We start from the raw sequence: 22,160 nt of genomic DNA, 5'->3' as shown, positions 1-22,160 counted from the left end.
TAAGTCACACCACAGGTTCATGTTTTCTTAAGGGTCTTTTTCTTTTCTTTCTTTCTATGTGTTCACACAGACTTTGTGGTTTATTACTGGATTGTGATCTCACACCTAAACTACCAAGTTTCCCCTCAGGGATCAGCCATGCTTTATTAATGAAGTAATAAATAATCAATGCTTTGCAATAAATGGTACTTTCTCCAGTTCACATTTTCGAAAGAATGTTTGTTAGAAAATGTGCGTCATTGTGTAAGCTCACAGATTATGTGAATTATCTTTTATGACCTGGAGCAGATCTTGTGGCGCATGGTGGTTAGTGCTGCATGTTCAATGTTAGTGCTGCATGTTCAATGTTAGTGCTGCATGTTCAATGTTAGTGCTGCATGTTCAATGTTAGTGCTGCATGTTCAAATCACAATGTTAGTGCTGCATGTTCAAATCACAATGTTAGTGCTGCATGTTCAATGTTAGTGCTGCATGTTCAAATCACAATGTTAGTGCTGCATGTTCAATGTTAGAGCTGCATGTTCAAATCACAATGTTAGTGCTGCATGTTCAATGTTAGTGCTGCATGTTCAATGTTAGTGCTGCATGTTCAAATCACAATGTTAGTGCTGCATGTTCAAATCACAATGTTAGTGCTGCATGTTCAAATCACAATGTTAGTGCTGCATGTTCAATGTTAGTGCTGCATGTTCAAATCACAATGTTAGTGCTGCATGTTCAAATCACAATGTTAGTGCTGCATGTTCAATGTTAGTGCTGCATGTTCAAATCACAATGTTAGTGCTGCATGTTCAAATCACAATGTTAGTGCTGCATGTTCAATGTTAGTGCTGCATGTTCAAATCACAATGTTAGTGCTGCATGTTCAATGTTAGTGCTGCATGTTCAAATCACAATGTTAGTGCTGCATGTTCAATGTTAGTGCTGCATGTTCAATGTTAGTGCTGCATGTTCAATGTTAGTGCTGCATGTTCAAATCACAATGTTAGTGCTGCATGTTCAATGTTAGTGCTGCATGTTCAAATCACAATGTTAGTGCTGCATGTTCAAATCACAATGTTAGTGCTGCATGTTCAAATCACAATGTTAGTGCTGCATGTTCAAATCACAATGTTAGTGCTGCATGTTCAATGTTAGTGCTGCATGTTCAATGTTAGTGCTGCATGTTCAATGTTAGTGCTGCATGTTCAAATCACAATGTTAGTGCTGCATGTTCAATGTTAGTGCTGCATGTTCAATGTTAGTGCTGCATGTTCAATGTTAGTGCTGCATGTTCAAATCACAATGTTAGTGCTGCATGTTCAATGTTAGTGCTGCATGTTCAAATCACAATGTTAGTGCTGCATGTTCAAATCACAATGTTAGTGCTGCATGTTCAATGTTAGTGCTGCATGTTCAAATCACAATGTTAGTGCTGCATGTTCAAATCACATTGTTCACCAAAAGGTTCACCAAGAGTATATACAAAGATGTGTTTTTTTGGTGTGCGTAGGAGACAGCTGGGAGGGAGACAGAGTTGTGGTTATGTTGCAATTACTCCTGGGATTTGAACACTGGTCTCACGCGTCGGAGACCAAGGGCTCTATTTTCGTCACTGCTGTCTTGCGCCTAGAGTTGTGGTCATGGGCGTGTTGGCACGCTTTCCCCTAAATGGCTATTTTGGTCACACATTTGGGAAGGCGCATAGTGGAGTTTAAAAGCACCCGTAAGCCGCAATGCCAAATTTGTTTGGTATTGACTGGCGCACGCCACGCATCTCCTACGCATCTCTTTGTAATTTTCCTATTTGTGCAAAGCATTAATTGAGACAGCTTAATCCATAGAGATTTTAGCAGAGCTGTTTATAGTTCATGCATAGTTAACTAACCGCAATGTATGCATCTGTCTGTCTCAGGAGAAACCAAAGATCTACCCAGCAGTCCCTGCAGAACAGAGACGACCAATCAGAGTCCTCTCCCTCTTCGATGGCATTGCCACAGGTGAGTCACCTACTGTGTTTGTGTGTCTGTACAAAGTATCCTTGAAAAATAAGGAGAGGTCGCACACCTACTGTGTTTGTGTGTCTGTACAAAGTATCCTTGAAAAAGAAGGAGAAATGCACAGCTTGTAGTCACGATGCAAAAAACATTTGTTAAGATGACCAACGTTTCGGCACAAAATGGGGCGTACCATGTCTATGCTCGGACGTAGAATAGATATACGCGTTGCAAACATCTGATGTGCCCTGGGAAGAGAAATAATGAAAACAACAGGTTTAAGGTCGCCCTGGGTTGATTGCTTCAACCCAATCCTGAGGGGTTCATGTGTTTGGTCTGACGGAGCATTGGTCCGAACGACAACCTACCTCAAACCCTCACCCTAACCCTAACCTCCCCCGGGGCAGCACACCTAAACCTAACCCCAACCCTCTCCCGACCCCCAGCGCACCTCGGAGCAGTGCTCCGTCGGATCATAGTATGCCTCCCATCCTGAGTGCAAATTTTAGGATTATACTGTGTACAATGTTACCATACCATAGCACACACAAATCCTCTCTCTCTGGCTACAACAACTTTATTAATGCTAGCTGGCTAGATCAAAATATCTTGAGTGATTTGTTGATGACGGTAAAATTCAGCAGTTCATAGGGATAAGAGAAAATATACATATAAGTTTGCAGAAGTTTGACACAACATAAGGGGTTCTTTCAAATGTCTGCTGCCATATGGGTCGCTATTAGCAGGCAGTAGCTCAGTAAAAATTAAAGGCGAATTCTGGACTAGCCATTTTCTTACCATAACATGACGACAGTTTATCCATTCATTACTGGAGAGGAAAAAAATGAAAAAACTCCATACCGATCCCTTCTTAAATTTTTGTTTACATCTGTTGTAGATGATTTGGGAAATAAGTCTGTCTCTCTGTCTGTCTGTCTGTCTGTCTGTCTGTCTGTCTGTCTGTCTGTCTGTCTGTCTGTCTGTCTGTCTGTCTGTCTGTCTGTCTGTCTGTCTGTCTGTCTCTCTGTCTGTCTGTCTGTCTGTCTGTCTGTCTGTCTGTCTGTCTGTCTGTCTGTCTGTCTGTCTCTGTCTGTCTGTCTGTCTGTCTCTCTGTCTGTCTGTCTGTCTGTCTGTCTGTCTGTCTCTCTGTCTGTCTGTCTGTCTGTCTGTCTCTCTGTCTATCTGTCTGTCTGTCTGTCTGTCTGTCTGTCTGTCTGTCTCTCTGTCTGTCTGTCTGTCTGTCTGTCTGTCTGTCTGTCTGTCTGTCTGTCTGTCTGTCTAACTCTGGAGTGGAGGAGTGAACTGAAGCACCATATCCAGTATCCGTGTGTGTCTATCTATGAGGTTGTTGATTCCATATTCTGAACTCTCTCTCTTCAACCTGGGCTGATATATGAACTATGAAGTGTCATGTGAAAGCAACATTTCCGACCCCAGGTTGAGAATAAACCCTGGGGCAAGTTATTAAATCTAATGTGAAAGGAAGCGGAGTTGAGGGGTGAAATCGCCCCGGGTCAGTGTGAAAATACCTTAAATCCAGTAAAATCCTTGCGTGTGCGTGTGCGTGTGTGTGTGTGTTTTCAGGCTACCTGGTTCTAAGGGACCTGGGTTTTAAGGTGGACCAGTATGTGGCGTCTGAGGTGTGCGAGGACTCCATCTCAGTGGGCGTGGTGAGACACGAAGGAAAGATCCAGTACGTCCATGATGTCAGGAACATCACCAAGAAAAACGTAAGGGTGGAGGGGAAGGCGGAGGTGGTACGGGATGGTGGAGGGGAGGGCGGAGGTGGTACGGGAGGGTGGAGGGGAGGGGGGGAGGTTGTACGGGAGGGTGGAGGGGAGGGTGGAGGTGGTACGGGAGGGTGGAGGGGAGGGCGGAGGTGGAACGGGAGGGTGGAGGGGAGGGCGGAGGTGGTACGGGAGGGTGGAGGGGAGGGCGGAGGTGGTACGGGCAGGGGTCACCAACATGTCCATACACAGACAAATGTGTCCGTGGCAAAGACTTGGTCATGTCCATGGCAAATTCTATATTTTCTGTTTTACACACCATTATAATGTTCTCATTTTGATCATAACACCTACTTACTGAATGTCATCTCTCCAGGTTTTCTTCCGAATATGTATGACATTTTTTATTATGACACTATGGCACATTCGGAGTCTACTAATACTAGTGATTCTCAAATGTTTCATTTGAAGAGACCCCCTTAACTCTGAGAGTGTTCAAATGGACCCGTAAGGGTTGGGTTGGTTCCATTTGAACACTCTCAGAGTTACAGACCTATAGTGGTCATTCAGGGCTATCTATGCAAAAATGTAATGTTGACAAGAATGTCCACGACAAGCCAACATGGCGATGATCCCTGGGTACGGGGGTAGAGGAATGATGATGCAACTGTAGGTGTCTCAAACTAGGCGAACACATTATTCAACACTTTTTTTCTCGTGCCCTGCCTCCCCTGACCTGACTCCGCCCAGTGTACTCTTTGCTGCCCCATCTGGCAGAGTCAGGTTATGCCTCCCCCAGGCCTTTACAGAACTAAAGAATGTCAGTTTCCTGTGGTAAAGAGTGAAAAAGTCAACATTCTCCCACGGTCTGTCAAAAAATAAATGTTCACTTGTTGTTGGTACCAGCAGGTGGTCATTTTGTTCCACATACTGCAGCGCAGTGAGTGGCCTCATGATTGAGTGACGCCTTTCAGCATCCAATCCAAATGAACTATAGATTACATGGAAGACTGAGAACAGATATTAATCATATTGACATCTGTGTGTGTGTGTGTGTGTGGGGGGGGGGGGGGGGGGTGGGCTATCATACAGTCCTGTCAACACTCAACTTAAGAAACCCGCAACACACACTGGACACGCACGTCAATATGATTTATAGAGAATGATGTGATTTGTTCTCTTTTAATATTGACGCCTGGTGAAACCTATACGTTGTTCTACCTTTGATGCCGGCGAGCTCTCTGTGTCTCTTCAGCTATTGTTATACTTGTAGCAACGTAACTATTTAAGAAAAGAATGAATCAGAATTTGAAGGTTTTCAGAAACCTTGGGTCAGGCCCTACAGATTGGGCCTCAGGGTTAAAGCATCTCAGATGTCATGTAGCATAAATCAGATGCACACCTCAAATACCTCAGCTGGATGTCATGGCGTAGGCCGGGAGTCAGGACATCACAGAGACCTGTCCACTGCTCTCCTCTCTTTTCATGTCTCTCTCTCTCACACATTTATCATCAGTGGTAAAGCTCACTGCTTTTCCGGGTCCTTTCATCTCCCCCTCCATCTGCAGACACCATTCATCAGAATGAGATGCTTCAGCGAAACATCATTCTGTTTGTATTGCCCCCCCCCCCCCCCTACACACACACACACACACACACACACACACACACACACACACACTTGTGTACACAAATACATTCTTTGAATCAGAATAACTGGAAACAAAGATTTAAACACACACACACACACACACACACACATACACACGTGTGCACTTCCCTTTCTAGTACAGGAAATCTATGGAAAATACAGGGTCAACCTCAATCTAATTGCAAAAAAACCAAACTCAGCTGATTTTGCATCTCCAATATATCCTGAATAACAGAACAAAAGTTGCCTGGAATTGTCTGAGGGGAAAGTGTTGAAAATGGCCTGTACAGTATGGCCACCATTGACATCCTATTATAAGGCAATATTTTTTAAATTTCCTTATGCTTTAAGTAGCATGTGACATATCAAACTAGGGGGTTTTCATGATGCTGAAGCCATTCCAAGCATTAGTTTTGCACAAAAACACTCATTGGGCTAGATTTTGCCATAGCAACTTGCTCAAATGTGATGATGTCAGCACATTTGAGCCTTATAATAGGAAGGCCATTTTCAACACTTTCCCCTCAGACAATTCCAGGCAACTTTTTTTCTGTTATTCAGGATATATTGAAGATGCAAAATCAGCTTCAGTTTGTTTTTTTTGCAATTAGATTGAGGTCAAATGACATTATTACTGGACTATTCTCTCCCCTTTCTGCTGTCTCTTTATACCTCTGTTCTCTTTGTCTAGTGTTTCTGTCTATATCCCCCCCCCCCCCCCCATCACTTCCCTCTCTTATCCGTCAGTAGACTGTTAGACAGACAGCACAGGTGCCTGTGTGTCTGAGGGAGTGCATGCAGTGCAAACATTTACCTATATGTGACACACGCACGCACACACACACACACAATCTCTCTCTCTCTTTTGCTGTGTCTCTGTCACAAGCAAGGACCTGGCATACACACAAGTGCATACATGCATACACATGCTTGCACGCGTACTATCACCTGCTTACTTATGTTGGTGACAAAACCAAACTTTTGTCTTTGGTTTGTTTACTTACAATGGTGTAAAATCAAACAGTGAAGAAAGCATCCTCTGCCGAAACGTTGGTCTTTATGTTCAAGATGTCCTCCCGTGGTCAGCACCGGGCATACGTTGGTCTTTATGTTCAAGATGTCCTCCCGTGGTCAGCACCGGGCATACGTTGGTTAGACATACTAACAGTTAGACAGGCATTAGTCCCACAACGCCTTCGCTCCCGACATGCGTGTCTACTACTAACCCGTGGCAGGTTACAACTAACCTGTGGCTCCCGACCTGCGTGGCAGGTTAAAACTAACCCGTGGCTTCCTGTGAGGTTAGGTTTAGGGTTTGGGTTTTGGGTAGGGTGTCGGACTGATGCCTGTCGGACTGTTAGTACGTGGGACCACATGCACCCGTCAGCACCTCCAGATTATTGGTATGCGCTCCTACCACTTTGTTTGTTTAAATCAATATAAGACATCTCACTCTGACTCACATACATTATAGCTAATTAGGAGTTCTTCTTGCTTGTTTAGACAATGTGTTATTGCAGCCACACCTTTATGCATGTAGGTCAATCATACCACACACCTGAATGCCTGACTTGCTCCAACTTTCACACAAACAATACACACATAACACTACATGCACAGTTGCACATGATACACACTATAGAGTCTATAGTTGTATTGCACAATGCACATGACACACACTCACACAATGCTTATGGTCATGTTATAGTATGTTCATACTGTAACTCACACATTAAACTGTTGTTTCTCACTCTCTCACACTCGCTTTCGCTCGCTTGCTCTCTTCTTCACAGACACACACACGCACACCCACGCACACATGAATGCACGCACACACACACACACACACACAGCCAGAGGCCAGCTGCAGAGATGTGGTAATGTGGCTGCAGGACAAAGCACAGCTTCAGTAAATCCTTCAGGAACTCCATTCACTCATTAGTTACACACTGCGTGTGTGTGTGTGTGTGTGTGTGTGTGTGTGTGTGTGTGTGTGTGTGTGTGTGTGTGTGCGTGCGTGCGTGCGTGCGTGCGTGCGTGCGTGCGTGCGTGCGTGCGTGCGTGCGTGCGTTGTACGTGAATATTTATGGGTTTTGCGCCCCTGCCTTCTTTCAGCTGTTATGCAAGAGGCTTAGTGTACCCCCCCCCCCCTCTTTCTCTCTCTTTCTCTGTCTGTTCTGCCTTCTGTTTCATTCATCTTTCTCTCTGGTCATTGTACTCAATATAGTCACATGGTCTCAATAGGTCTTTTGGAAAGGGGGGACAAGATGAAGGAGGGAAAATAGGTGAAAGGCAATTGACTGCATGTGTTGGTGCGTGCGTGCGTATGTGTGTGTGTGTGTGTGTGCCTGCGTGCTTGCGCGCGTGTCTGTGCGTGCGTGTGTGTGTGTGTGTGTGTGTGTGCATGTGTGTGTGCATGCGTGTGTGTGTGTGTGTGTGTGCGTGTGTGTGTGTGTGTGCATGCGTGTATGTGTGTGTGTGCGCGAGTGTCATGTGCGTGCGTGTGTTGTTGAATTTAGGGCCATGACCCTTACTATTGAAATTAATTGTCTACTGCTGTAGAAATATTCCTCTGTGTGGAGTTGATGGATCAATAACACACACACACACACACACACACACACACACACACACACACACACACACACACACACACACACACACACACGCTTCAAGGAAGCCATCAACCTGCTCAGGCTTGACTTAGATCCCCCAATTTCAAGAGTGGAGACAGTTTGAGAACAGTTCCTCTCACACGAAGCAGTCAAAATCAACAGAGAAAGTGTAACTTGGAGCTGTCGGAGGCAATATTCAATGAACCAATAGCCCAAATATACAGAACTCGTCAAGTATCGTCTTTGCACTTCCTTTCACCATTTTGACAGACCAGTCAGAGTGCACCAGATGGGTGTAATTTTACCATTTTGACGGACCAGTCAGAGTGCACCAGATGGGTGTAATTTTACCATTTTGACAGACCAGTCAGAGTGCACCAGATGGGTGTAATTTTACCATTTTGACGGACCAGTCAGAGTGCACCAGATGGGTGTAATTTTACCATTTTGACGGACCAGTCAGAGTGCATCAGATGGGTGTAATTTTACCATTTTGACGGACCAGTCAGAGTGCACCAGATGGGTGTAGTTTTTGACACACAAATCACAGACCTTGTTCCAGGCTTTCCCTTGTGAGAAAGTCTAGGAATTGTGCAGCGCTGTCATTTGCTCAGTCTGACAGTGGATGGTGCTGTTGTCTCCTCAGATTGAAGAGTGGGGTCCATTCGACCTGGTGATCGGTGGGAGCCCCTGCAATGACCTGTCAATCGTCAACCCTGCCAGGAAGGGCCTCTATGGTAGGACGGGATCTAATCTCTCACCTTCACTGAAGCCTAACAGTATTTGTACAGCAGGGGTTCTCAGTGTCCCCACATGATTTTGGGGGGGTGGGTCCCCAGATGACAGTGAGTGAAGTGACAATTTAAGGACTTTAGACCTAAAGGAAAAGAAAAAGGCCATTGCTGCATTAAAGTAATCAACAAAACTATACGTTTTCAACATTGTCAAACATTTTGAAAATAGCCGATCTACAAGCTCACAACGCCTCGCAGCGCGAGGCGTTGTGAGCTTGTAGATCGGCTATTTTCACTATATGTATCTGTGAGCCTGAGTCAAACAAAATGTAATGCCTCAACTCCTACAAGATTATTGTGGGGGTCGCGGCCTGAAAAGGTCGAGAACCAATGTTCTGCACATAATGCACTCAAACTGAATGCACATACTCACACATGTGCACGTAATATACATGCACACTCACATGTACACAGCACATCGTTCACATGCACTTACTGTATACGTGTAAGCCTAATCCATACCGTCCAAGTCTCCCTCTTTTTAACTCGTTCTGCCCCTGTGCTCCCGATTGGTTTTCATCCGGTTGATCTTCCTATTTCATGTGCAATGCATGAGCAAACAACCCTACTGCCTGGCAAGCCTGCCCTGCAGGCACATGCATGCATGCGCGCACACACACACGCACGTCACACACGCACGCCGCGCGCGCACATGTCCACACACACACACACACACACACACATTCTATCTCACAATGATTGTACTTGACACACAGTTTGTATTATGTAAATGTTTGATTTATTTATTTTATTTCTTTGTAGGTTATTAGGCATTTTACTTTAACATACTTCTCCATTACATATTTATTCTATTAATCTGTGGTGTGGTTGTTGAGTGGCTCTTTTCAACACCTGTCAACAATGTTGACATTGTTGACATTGTAGGATTAGGCCATACCTGTCAACAATGTTGACAGGTATGGCCTAATCCTATAAACCTCTCCTTATTCTTCTCTTTTTATTCCTGTTTGGTGCTCTCTCTAGAAGGTACAGGCCGGCTGTTCTTTGAATTCTACCGCCTGCTGAGTGAGGCCAGGCCTAAAGAAGGAGAGGAGAGACCTTTCTTCTGGATGTTCGAGAATGTGGTCGCCATGGGAGTCAACGACAAGAGAGACATCTCTCGCTTCCTGGAGGTTTGTTAAGAACCACTTCAACTGTAGCATCCTTCTTCTGGGGTGTAGTAGGGTACATTTAGCAATCTGCTCTTGTAGATCGCCTATTTTCACCGAAGACATTTTATGAAGCTTGAGGGAATCGAACTAGTTTGGGTCCCAGGCAGACATCACATTTCTCTTTTGTGTCTTGTGCTAAAAGGTTTGGGATCCACTGGTTTTAATGGTTAATGCTTATTCAGGCTGAACCTGCTGGTGTGTTTAAGACCATGCCTTGAATCTGTGTCTCCCACTCTACTTTATAATTAAATGATACTATATTACTATGATATACAATATTATATTTATTATAAATGCATGTGACTGCCCACTCTCTTTTAAAGTGCTTTGTAAGTGGTCAGCTTTTCTATACTGATTACTGACTAGTGACTTTATCCAAAGTGCTTTACAATGTACGTTACATTAACGAACAAATGCACAGACGATGGAGGCAACCATGCAAGCTACCAACCTCATTGGGAGCATTCAGGGTTTCAGTGTCTTGCTCAAGGACACTTGGCCAGGAGGAGTGGGAACCAGGAACTTTTCAGTTCCCAGACAGCTGCTCTAACTCCTAAGATACTGCCAGCCCACTGCTTGCACACTGCACAAATTTGGCCATTTTATAAAGTCATTATATGTCATACTGTCAGTATGCCCATTGCAAACACAGTAGTACTTAGTGCAATACCCATTATCAAGCAAGCCCAGTCGGTTGGACGTGAGGTGGCAGAGAGGGAGTAGATCTCTCTGGTTGGCTGTTTGCCCAGTTGTGTGTGCATTATCGTTAGTTTTTTGCCTCTCGTCCGCTTCTGATACAGAAACTGCGAGGTTAGATAAGCCAGAGGCAATGCACGTCGCACATTTAAACTAGAAGATACCATTCTCAACTCTTAATTTCTGTCTTGAGCAACCAACACTATAGTGCAAAAATGTTCTTTGTTTTTGTCAGTGCTGCTTCAGCCTCTGGTTCTCTTAAGACTTCACACTACTGCCACCTCCTGGCACAGAGTGTTATTTCCTCTTATTTCCAATGCTGCATCTGACCTGTCTGATCTCAAAATGCCAGTCTGTACTAGTCTGTAGTTGTCAGGACAACAATATTTTGTGTAAAGTCTGCTTGCCACCTGAAACTAGTCAAATTGACATTGTAATGTTTTTGGTAAAGGTAGCACTTTCTGTTAACATAAACAATGAGCCTTCCCTTTATTTTTACATGTTGGCACATGTTGGCACATGTTGGCACATGCTGGCAATGCCACGATGCAGCCAGGTTTACACACTACCAGAAACACTAGTCTACAATTGCCTGAATCAGCTTGAAGAGGGCTGTCTTTGAGTTACATATTTGTGCTATGATGTGGAAATTTAATCTGGAATGACACTAAAATAGCTGATACAATGCGTGGTCACCTTTAGCATGGTAGCCAAAGAGTTGGGAATAATGACGTACATAATAGACAGGGCAACACATTCTACATGGTTATGTACAGTATGTCTGTCATTTGTAACGTGTCATGTTCATTGATCCAGTGTAATCCAGTGATGATCGACGCCATTGAGGTGTCTGCAGCCCATCGAGCACGCTACTTCTGGGGGAACCTGCCTGGCATGAACAGGTACACAACAGCTTCTATAGGTCTCTACAAGATCAAGTATATTAGGAGGTTATATATTTCCTGTTGCCTTTTATGGTGTTAAATGGGGCGTGGAACAATGGAAATGAACTTGAACGAGAACAAGCTTGTGATTTTACAACAGTCGTAAGTGAAATTCTGCAAATTTCAGGGTCATACGCACCCCTTTATTAACACCTTAGTAGCCCGGAACTATTTCATCCATTTCATCCATGTGCCCATCATTTATAGCGCCCGGACCACTTTTACCGGCGCACCGGAAGTTGCTGTGCATGTCTGTGTAGCAGCTAACAATAGCCACACCACTCTAGAGTCGATCGACAACAACGGGAGGTAAGAATAAATCTATCGCGACTAGCGACTGGACCGCGGAGCGCCGTCTAACACAGGATCTTTTTTCAGAATTAGACGGGATGATTTAGATCGGGAGTTATGATCGTTTTAAGATTTTCGTTTTCGTCAGCTAAACAGGCAGGGAACATTTTCGATGACGTGTCACTGTTTGACACGCGATCGGATTGGGCAACAAGCGCTCCTAGGCTGTGGAGCGAAGCCATCGGTTTTGATATCATTAATCTCCGTCCTATTTATCAATCTCCGGCTTGGGCACTTGACCATGACCTTGAACTTGACGGAGATCTCCGCGCGGGCCTCCATGGTGTTAATAAAACAAAATCGACAGATGTTTTTTATTGCACCAAAATTATCTGTGTTCAGACTTTTTAATGTTTCCACACATTTTGCATGGTGAAACTATAAATATATGCTATATTTATACTTGTCTGTGTACTTGTCTGCCTGTTCCAGGCCTCTGTGTGCATCAGGGATGGACAAGCTGGAGCTACAAGACTGTCTGGACCATGGCAGAGTTGCCAAAGTAAGTACCAGCTTGAAAGAGGCTTAGTATTGAAAATAATGATTTTTGAGTTTTTATTGTTTTTTAAGCTTATCCATGACAATCCTGTTTTAGGCACTCTGCTTTTCTCTAAAAAGTATGATATGGGTTTTTACCTCCACAACTGGACTTTTTCTGCTTGTTGATTCCAGGGGCATATTAGCATATTAATCGTTTGCCCGCCAGGAACATAGGAATATTAACACGTAGAATCTTGTAGCCTGCCACAAACGGAAAAGCCGTTTTAACAGCGATGTATTCATTAATGCATGTTTTAATACGATCGTATCGAAATCTACCGTCCGTTAGCTTTGTTATGCTTCTGACCCAATGGGCGCGGCCATTTTGAAAATGCGCGCGCATCCACTTACATTGCCGGCTCTGTTTTCAGACGGCTTTATCTCACAGAAGCGACATTGCAGGGGTCGCTTTGTCCCAGACAAGCGTTTTCAACGGCCTGTAGCAGGCGCTGTGATACTCGCGGTCCACTTTTTCCACCACCGACCGAGAGAACAAGCACCAGCTTCGTCAACACACACGGAATGGTTTCATAGTAAAATGCGATTACGGATATTTGGCTCTTCAAAGTAAGTGTCACGCACGATAAAACCCTGGCAGGACGCGACGGAGGGATTAAATAATGGTAGCGGTAAATGGGGTAAGGGGTTGTTTGTTGTTTCTACAGACGTGGCATATTGGAATAATTAATAGATCTTGTATTTGTTAATGAGGGCAAATACATGTTCAAGGTGCTATAAAACTCTTTTATGGATGTTTTGGAGGGTAAAAAAAATACTTGACATGGACATTGTTGATCAAATATTTATATTTAAGTTTGGACGTGTGAACTGGAACTTTAAATGCCTAGTCTTTGGGTTCCTAGGCCTGATGTTGTTCATATGTTTGACTTTTTATCTCTGTCTGTCTGTCTGTCTGTCTGTCTGTCTGCCACTATGTCTGTCTCTGTGTCTGTGGTGTAGTTTGGGAAGGTGCGTACCATCACCACTCGGTCCAACTCCATCAAACAGGGGAAGGACCAACACTTCCCTGTCATGATGAACGGGAAGGAGGACATACTCTGGTGTACTGAACTGGAGAGGTGAGGATCTGCACTGCCTCTCGTGGTTTTGTTTATGCAGTGCAGCTGCGCACTCCATTGCATTTATTGCATTGCTATGCTAAGTTTGGTAAGTAAGCTTTGCCGCGCCATGAGGCCCATAGGGCAGGAGCCTATCTCCTGTTTCTGTAGTGTAGCGTGAGGCAGCTTGATGTACACATGCACCCCCTAGACATGACGCTATATGTCGCAGGGACTTACCCTCAATCCAACCCTTGATGCTGAGTACCAAGCAGGGAGGCACTGGGTCCCATTTTTAGAGTCTTTGGTATGACCCGGGCGTGGATCGAACCCTGACCTCCCAGTCACAAGGCCACTGAACCCAAGGCCAGTTAGTTATCTGTGGTGGAGGGAGAGTCCTGCATTCTTCTGCAGTTACTGGAGGAAAATAAATATGTGTATCTCTAAATAATGTACTATTAAGGCATGACATGGATTGTTTACCTTCCTCCTGTAGGATCTTTGGCTTCCCGGTCCACTACACAGACGTTTCCAACATGGGCCGTGGTGCCAGACAGAAGCTGCTGGGTCGGTCCTGGAGTGTCCCTGTCATCAGACACCTGTTCGCACCGCTCAAAGACTACTATGCCTGTGAATAGACACCACCTAGCAGCAGCATAGTATAAGTCAGGCATACGGCTGTACTAAGTATGCTTGATTCCCTTAGTCTTCCATTTGCTACTGTAGTTGTCTGACAGAGAGGGAAAAGGGCCCAAAGCTTGTCAAACTGAAGAAAATTGTTTGTTGTTTGTTTTAAAGCCTTTTTGAACCAACGTGATAGCTATTTTAGATGGTTTTATATAATTTTGGTTTTGTAAAGACAAACTATTTCCCATGTTTTACTGTTTTGATGTTTTATTTTTACGCCGAGATATTTTTCACACAAAATAGAAAAGCATTTTATCAAAGACTTTATAAAGACGTTTTGTATAGATCCAAATAGAGACACTTTTAGTTCTATTTTCATAATGTCAGAGTGACATGTTCCTTTCCCAAACAACTACATATACTTGAAACCAGTCAATGCAAGAAATATTCTAAGAACTAGATATAAGTCTTTCTCAGCCATTCCAGGCAACTGAGCTAAAGTGTGATCATGTTTATCCTACTATAGATGTGTGAATAGTTTTTTATCAGGAAATGTGTGTATTTCAGTTTACTGTACAAAGGAGACACTACTGTTTCCCTGTCATTGAACACAGTGGAGTACCCTGCATTAAACAATAATTCAGTTTTGTTTTATTGGTTACCATAGTGAGTTTTATTGGCATTATGTTTTAAAATTTCCAAATAATTCTATAGGAGACACAGGTTGACACACAAAACATTTGTTGTGACTACTTTGACTACTTTTAATTTGTTTGCTTTAATAACTGGAGTTGCATTCTATTGTCACCAAAACTAACTGGGCATTACCTCAAACAATGGGGCACCTCTGTAGTATTGTCTTGTTCTTCTGTGAAAATATTTCTGTAGCTTTGTATCCGTGTTATGCCTTGTGTAAATAGGCTATATTTTTTATCACTGGAACATTTTTATACTTTGTACTGTATTGGTAGAAATGTTTACAATTGTTTTAGCTCTCCTTTCACCAAGAATAGTTATTGGTGTTTTTTTGTTTTCTTTTTTATGCAAAGTGCACAACTGTTTATAATGCAGCAAGACATTTGTTGTTATACTAAAATTATTGGAGTGAACAAAGTTTCTGGGACAAATCTTTTTTGGCATGCTCAACTACAGTATACAACCTGTGCACTTTCACAGAGTCATCTCTAGGGGAATGTGAATTCTAGTGTCGCTATAAAGAAGAGATTAAAGTCTGATTCTAAATTGTTTATTTTTGTTTGCTTGTTGTAGCTGTGTGGCGTCTCAGATGTTTCATGTTGAGATCATGTGTGTAGATTCTAACGCAATGTAAGCTGCTGGCATGACATTTGTAACTTCCTAGAGTGATTATTGTAATCAGTAGGTTTTTGTACACTGACTACCGGTATGCATACTATGTAGGCTTTTGTGCTATTAATGTTTAGTGTGTGTTTTCTATTACACTTTTTGTTCACTTTTGCTTCCTGCATTTTATCAGTATCACATTCCTTTTCCATTTTATATGGTGCAAAAGTTATTCCTTAAGAACAGAATATTATGTTGTTTTTGTAGTTATTGTGAAAGATTTTTTTTTTTGAATGTTTGTGTACTAGCTAGCCTGTTATACATAATTTCTACTAAATAAAACAGCTTGGCTGATGAATACATGTGTTATTTGTATTTATTTTGTATTCATATTTGAGAGTGAAAAAAATCTAATGCAAGTCAGGATTTAAAAGTTAACCAACTTAAAGTATAGTATAATACAATTGAGAGATCTCGGTTGGAAAGTGGTCAGACTAGTCATTAGTTAGACCAGTCATTAGTCCTGCAACCTTTCTCAAACCCTCACCCTAACCTCCCACGGGGCAGCACAACTAAACCTAACATTAACCCTCTCCCAACCCTTAACGCACCCCTCACCAACCTTAATCCGGTGGTCGTTTTAACGCACCCCTCACCAACCTTAATCCGGTCGTTTTAAACCTACCCCTCACCAACCTTATGTCTAACCAATGACTAGTCTAAACTAAGTATGCACCCCAATTATGGTAACAATCTCTGTGTGTTTGTGTTTATTATTTATTTTTATTATTATTATTATTTATTTATTTTTGATTACTTTTATATTTTTTGACAAGTATCCACTGTGTCAAACATGTTATTTCAGAAAGATACTGCAGGGGGAGTAGTCCTACTCCTAGTAATAACTTTCCTTGAGGGGTCACACTTTCACTTTCAGCAGACAGCAGCATCAATATTTTCCTTTGGAATTTAACAGATATATAATAATAGTATTTTAACATCATTGGGAATTGCATGATCGAACACAATGGCATATGCCATTGGACTGTCACTGACGCTGACTGGAACTTTGTGAGAACCGAGTCTGAGAAGATGGCCTGCAGAGAACAACAACTGAAGCATGCCTTTATAAGTGTCACAATCACATCATCAGCTCCTATTAAAAGGCTGGTAGGTCTACACTCGGACGGACGTACATATGTCCCGGTTCTAACACGTCACGTGGTGAAATATGGATGTAAAGAAAAGTTGTCCAAGGTAGACCCTCTTGTAAACAAGTGTACTGCTTTATTGGGTCGTCCACTCACAGTTAACAGTCTTTGTATTGAGTTGTGCTTGCCTTGAAATGTACTGTAATTCTGCAAAATGTTAATAAATATTTAAATCAATCAATCCGCATGCATGCAGCTTGAAGGTAATTTGATTATGTTAATTGTTATGCATGCAGCTTAAAGGCAATTTGATTATATGCTAATGAAATATCTTGAATGATTGGCCAATTGGGCCGCAAGCAATAGTTGTGCTTGTGGTCAGGATGGCCGAGCGGTCTAAGGCGCCAGACTCAAGGACAATCCTTTCCCGGAATTGGGACTTCTGGTCTCCGAATGGAGGCGTGGGTTCAAATCCCACTTCTGACACTAATTTTTTGTCAGCACAGTCCAGTCCCTGCAGAAATATCCTGCACCAACATTTCGATGTTTCCTTCAATTTGGTTGGAGCCATTAGACTTTGGTTTCTTTTGTTATTCTAAGAGATATGGTAGGCTATGTATGCAGGCTATGGCCAAGACTTTGTATACATGTATGTATTGCCATGTTTTTTGTTCGCTCTGCCTCTGGATTAAGAGCGTCTGCTAAATGTTTTAATTGTAAGACTTCATGATGACCAGAATAAATCATAGCTTCAGTCATGATGAAGTTGTGATTTATTCTGGTCATGCAGTTTAATGCAATTGTTTAAATGTGGATCACTGGTTTTGATTAATTGATCGAAGGCCTACTTTAATATCAGTTTGGGGTCTGCTAAGATGATTGAAACCAAATAAAGCCTATAGCTTTGTTTCCATTGGGGTCCTTCATATCCAATTCATGGAGATATGTACTTTAATGGTTTCCTCATTTCTCCCATAATAATGTCTGGGTGATCTAACGTTTCCTTTTTCTACACTACATATAGGCTATAGTGTTTTATATTTGTTGATGATATTGTAGGCTATTTTGGTGTTAACTATGGAATCGAGCATTTCCCGTCAGTTAGTGTGTCGGGAACCATGACATCATGCGACATCATCAGGGATGGAGATGTGGAGACCCTGATGTCATAGTAAACGCGATCTGCTATCGCAGTTAAGCACATCCCTGATGTCATCACTATTGGCCAGCAACTATACATCTGACCTCAAACCCTTAGATCTCCATATATGGATATATTTCAGAACCTGTTCTGACATCCATATGTTGATCCTTCCCCATCTATCCTTCCTCTTCAATGTCTCCCTTTTGACTTATACCTGTCCATTCAAATTTCAAACTCTAGACGGGCCTGCCCCAAAGTTATTAGTGCAGCCGCACCGGGAGCCGGCGAAAACTAGAGTTCTCAACAGGCCCACCTGTCCATTCAAACTCTAGACGGGCACAGGCCTGGCCCAAAGTTATGCAGCCGTGCCTGGCAGCTGGCGGAAACTAGAGTTCTCAACAGGCCTGAAAATTAAGGCCCGGCCCTATAGGGCCCTCATCAAATTAACCCTGTAGCCTACACTCAAGAGAATGTCCCCTATGCCACCCTTAGATCTCCATATACTGTATGGAGCTGACCTGTTCTGACATTCCATATGTTGATCTGACCTCATCAAACCCTATACACTCATGAGTCTGTCTTGCAAGACATGCTCCTTATATGGCCAGTATATAATTCATTCCATGTTGATCTGATCCCCCATGCCAAAGCGCCAGCGCTCGCCCAGCAGTCTGCGGTCAACGATGTGAATGCGTCACCTTTAGGGCGAGGTCGCTTCTCGCCCTCAGGTGTACTGGTTTTTATGTTGATTAATTGAATAGCCTATACACTACACTACAGGACCACATGGGAAACAAGTCCCCAGACTTTTTGTGTTGAGTCTGACTGTAGTAGGCTAGGTCTATAGTGCTGTTCACATTTCCGTCTAATAAAGTCAATCAATCAAAAATGGGAAACAGTAAAACAGTAAAAGGATAACACAAAAAGCCCTATTACAAGGCTTGTTTCCATTGTGGTCATGCATATTAAAGGGGGATGGGGGAACAATCATTTCGGACACTATATCAGCAGGTAGCCTCGGTACCCAGGCTTTATTTTCGTTCGCATTCGGCTCAAAAATGAAATTGATTGATTGATTTAAATATTTATTAACAGTTTGCAGAATTACAGTACATTTCAAGCACAAACTCAATACAAAGACTGTTAACTGTGAGTGGACGACCCAATTAAGCATTACACTTGTTTACAAGAGGGTCCACCTTGTTCAATTCATCAAAACATTTAGAGACGTACAAATAGACACTCAAAGAACAGAACAGGAATTCATCATAAAGGAGGTAAAAAGGGAAAAGAAACATATACAGTGAGGGGAAAAGGGGGTGGGGGGGATTCAGATTTTACGGGGGCCAGTTTCAAATTGCAGCCGTCCGTAGGTGCCCTTTGAGAGCGGTTTTGAAGGAGTCAAGGGATTTGCATGTCTTAGTGACTGTTGGTAGGGCGTTCCACATTTTGGTGGCATAGGAGCGAGTCCCTTGTTTGTGCCGAATCTGGGTTGTACACGGTTCGTTGCACTCCCTCTGGTGTTGTGGGTGTGGACTTTTATTTGTTAACATTAAGGAAGTATCTAGACAGGTACATGGGTATCTTGGTGGTGTATCGAATCTTGTGGACCAGACCCATTGCAAGATGCTGTACTCTGTCGTCGACCCTAAGCCATTCCAGCCTGTCAAAGTGGGCAGGGGTGAGGTGGGTTCGGGGGGTGAGGCCAAGTAGAAGCCTGACCAGTTTGTTTTGGGAAGTCTGGAGCCTAGTTTTAAGGGCCTTTGAGGTGCTGTGGTACCAGGAGGTGCATGCATAGTCAAAGAAACCTTGTACGAGGGCTCGTGTTAAGGTCTTCAAGGTGTTTTTGTTGACCAGTGAGGAGATCCTGTAAGTGTAAAGGAATCTTGTTCTTTGGTTGACTTTTTTGATTACGTTGGTGGCCATTTTATCACCGGAAAGATTAGCCTCCAGGATGGAACCTAGGTAGGTAATTTCATCTTTACGTGTGATAACATTGTCACCCACTCTAACCAAGAAATAATTTGCCTTGCTGAGATTACTATTAGATCCAAAGAGAATGGTTTCAGTGTTTCCCAGGTGTAAAGATAGTTTGTTATCAGCGAGCCAGGTGCAGATTCTACCGAGTTCAGAGCTGAGGGCCTTTTCAACCTGCAGTTTGTTCCTGTCCGAGACTAGCAGTGCCGAGTCATCTGCGAACAGGAACAAGTTGCAGTCACAAGCTGATGTCATGTCGTTTACATATATTAGGAACAGTAAAGGCCCTAGTATGCTTCCTTGTGGAACACCACAGCTCACTGGGAGGGGGGCACAGTGTTCCATTCACCTCCACCATCTGTTCTCTCCCCTCCAGGTAGGATTGCATCCAGCTCACTGATGTGCTATCGAAACCAATTGCTTTTAGCTTGTTAACCAGTATAGAGTGGTTTACAGTGTCAAAAGCCTTTTGGAGGTCCAGCATGACCATGCCGCAGTATTTGCCAGCATCCACCTCATGTTTGATGTGGTCGCTCAAATAGAGAAGGCATGTGTCAGTGGAGTGGGATGTTGTGAAGCCAGATTGGAACTCGTACATTAATTTATTTGTGGCAAGATACTTTTCAACCTGTTCATAGACTATTTTTTCCATCACTTTCGAGATGGAGCTTAGAATAGAAATAGGGTGGTAGTTGCCCAGGTCTAATTTACTCCCTTTCTTGTGCAAGGGGGTTACTTTGGCCAGTTTGAAATCTTGGGGGACCTGTCCCTGTTTGATGGAGAGGTTTACTATGTGGGTGATGACATTGTTCTCTATAGAGATGGCTGAGTCTCTGAGAAATTTAGAGGGAATATTGTCATGGCCAGTGGCCTTGTGGGGTTGGAGGGCACTCAATTTCTTAAGTACATCATCAGTTGTTACCATAACTAGTTTAAAATCGTCTTTACAAACACCTAGGTTTCTGTAGAAGGTTTTAATGTGCTCTACACCAAAGAGCCCAGAGTGGGAGGGCAGTTTGTTAACCAGAGTTGTTGCTATCTTTGTAAAGAAGATGTTCAAGTAGTTGGCCACATCAAGTTTGTCAGTGATGAGTGTGTCTGATCAGTGTGTTTGAAAACCTGTTTTTTGAGTGGTGCAACCACTCCCTTACGGAGCTATGTGTATGGGTGGGTGGCTGGGTGTCTGGGTATGAGCACGAAAACAGCATGGTTGTTTTTCACCACATGTGCGCAACCTAACGCACACACAAACACACACATATTAACTGTGTATATGATGCTTTCGGGGGTGCCAGTACATTACAGTGACAGTAGGCTACAGTACAGTAGAGGGTACCGGCCCGGCCCCCTGGGTGCGTTCCTGGGGGTCTGGAACTCCACCCGCCCCCCAGGTTCACCAGGTAATCACCAGGTTACAGGTCAAGGCCAATTGCTTAATCGCTATCGGAGTAGTTGCGTGATTGAATTCGGACACAACCACGATTATAGTTGTGTATGGTTGTAGTGCTGTTAGCTGTTGTCTGGTTAAATGTGCAGGAGATGAATGCAAGACCGGAATCATATAGGCCTACGAATCAGCTGTCTACAGTCTGACTGACTGTTTTTAAGTCATTTTGGTTGGGCTTAATTCATATGCCTGATCTACAAAGATCGTAGGCTACTAGATTGCTGCTATATTTTCGGCGAGCAACGCCATAGTAAGCCTACGACGAATTATAATTGAAGCATTCTTTGGCCATGACGGCTGCCTGCCTAGCTCTGTTTGTGTTGCGCCCGAGCAGACCTCCGCCGCTACTACACGTGAAATGAAATGATTACTATATTTACCCAGGGTATCTTAACGTAATACGTTGTTGAGAAAATGTCAGTAATGTCAGTAATTTAACCATTTGTTTTCATATTATTTATTTGGTGGGCATTCATTTGTTTTGATGGTGAGTGAGTGCGAGTGACGCCCCCTCTTCTGTCGCTGCTATTTCAGCTTCCAGTTAGATATTTGTAGGCCTACTCAAACTTAAGTTCACACAAAAACTTGTGGAAAACAACTCAATAAACTAACCACAAACAAGGTCGTTCGGGTCCGTAGCACCCGGGCGCTTATTTTTCGCGATTAATTAGCATTAATGTAAACTGCTGTTTGTGTTGTTACACTGCACGCACACTGAGCGCGATATAACTAAGGGATGATGCGACGTGAATATTGTTCGAAATTAGGTCGAATTTTCTCCGCGAATAAATTAAGCAACCTGTATGAAAGAATGGCCTGCGGCGCGCCCTGCGCTGTAGGCTAGTGAAATTGCGAGTATCGGTTAGACGTCAAACAACTTTAAATAGGCTACACCGTCGGGATCGTATTTCATGTGCTTGTTTTCGATGACCCGACGTGTTCTACATAAGTTCTGTAGAGAACGCCATTGGTTCTTCTAAGTACTGGA

At 43.3% G+C, this 22,160-nt stretch overlaps 1 protein-coding gene across 1 annotated transcript in view; it reads left to right on the top strand.

Annotated features, from left to right (window-relative positions):
- LOC306942448 (DNA (cytosine-5)-methyltransferase 3B-like) overlaps positions 1 to 15,811 on the top strand; it is a 56,545-nt gene extending 40,734 nt beyond the window's left edge. The window contains exons 15-22 of the mRNA XM_079528332.1: positions 1,895 to 1,979; positions 3,561 to 3,706; positions 8,616 to 8,706; positions 9,748 to 9,896; positions 11,448 to 11,533; positions 12,359 to 12,428; positions 13,427 to 13,545; positions 14,021 to 15,811. Of these exons, the coding sequence (XP_079384458.1) occupies positions 1,895 to 1,979; positions 3,561 to 3,706; positions 8,616 to 8,706; positions 9,748 to 9,896; positions 11,448 to 11,533; positions 12,359 to 12,428; positions 13,427 to 13,545; positions 14,021 to 14,162 (888 nt within the window). The 3' untranslated portion in view covers positions 14,163 to 15,811. The remainder of the gene's footprint in view (positions 1 to 1,894; positions 1,980 to 3,560; positions 3,707 to 8,615; positions 8,707 to 9,747; positions 9,897 to 11,447; positions 11,534 to 12,358; positions 12,429 to 13,426; positions 13,546 to 14,020) is intronic.
- The last annotated feature ends 6,349 nt before the right edge of the window (positions 15,812 to 22,160 follow it).

This window comes from Electrona antarctica, assembly GCF_951216825.1.
Source record: "Electrona antarctica genome assembly, chromosome: 2".
Classification (NCBI taxonomy): Eukaryota; Metazoa; Chordata; class Actinopteri; order Myctophiformes; family Myctophidae; genus Electrona; species Electrona antarctica.
This window is presented reverse-complemented; position numbering and strand designations above follow the sequence as displayed.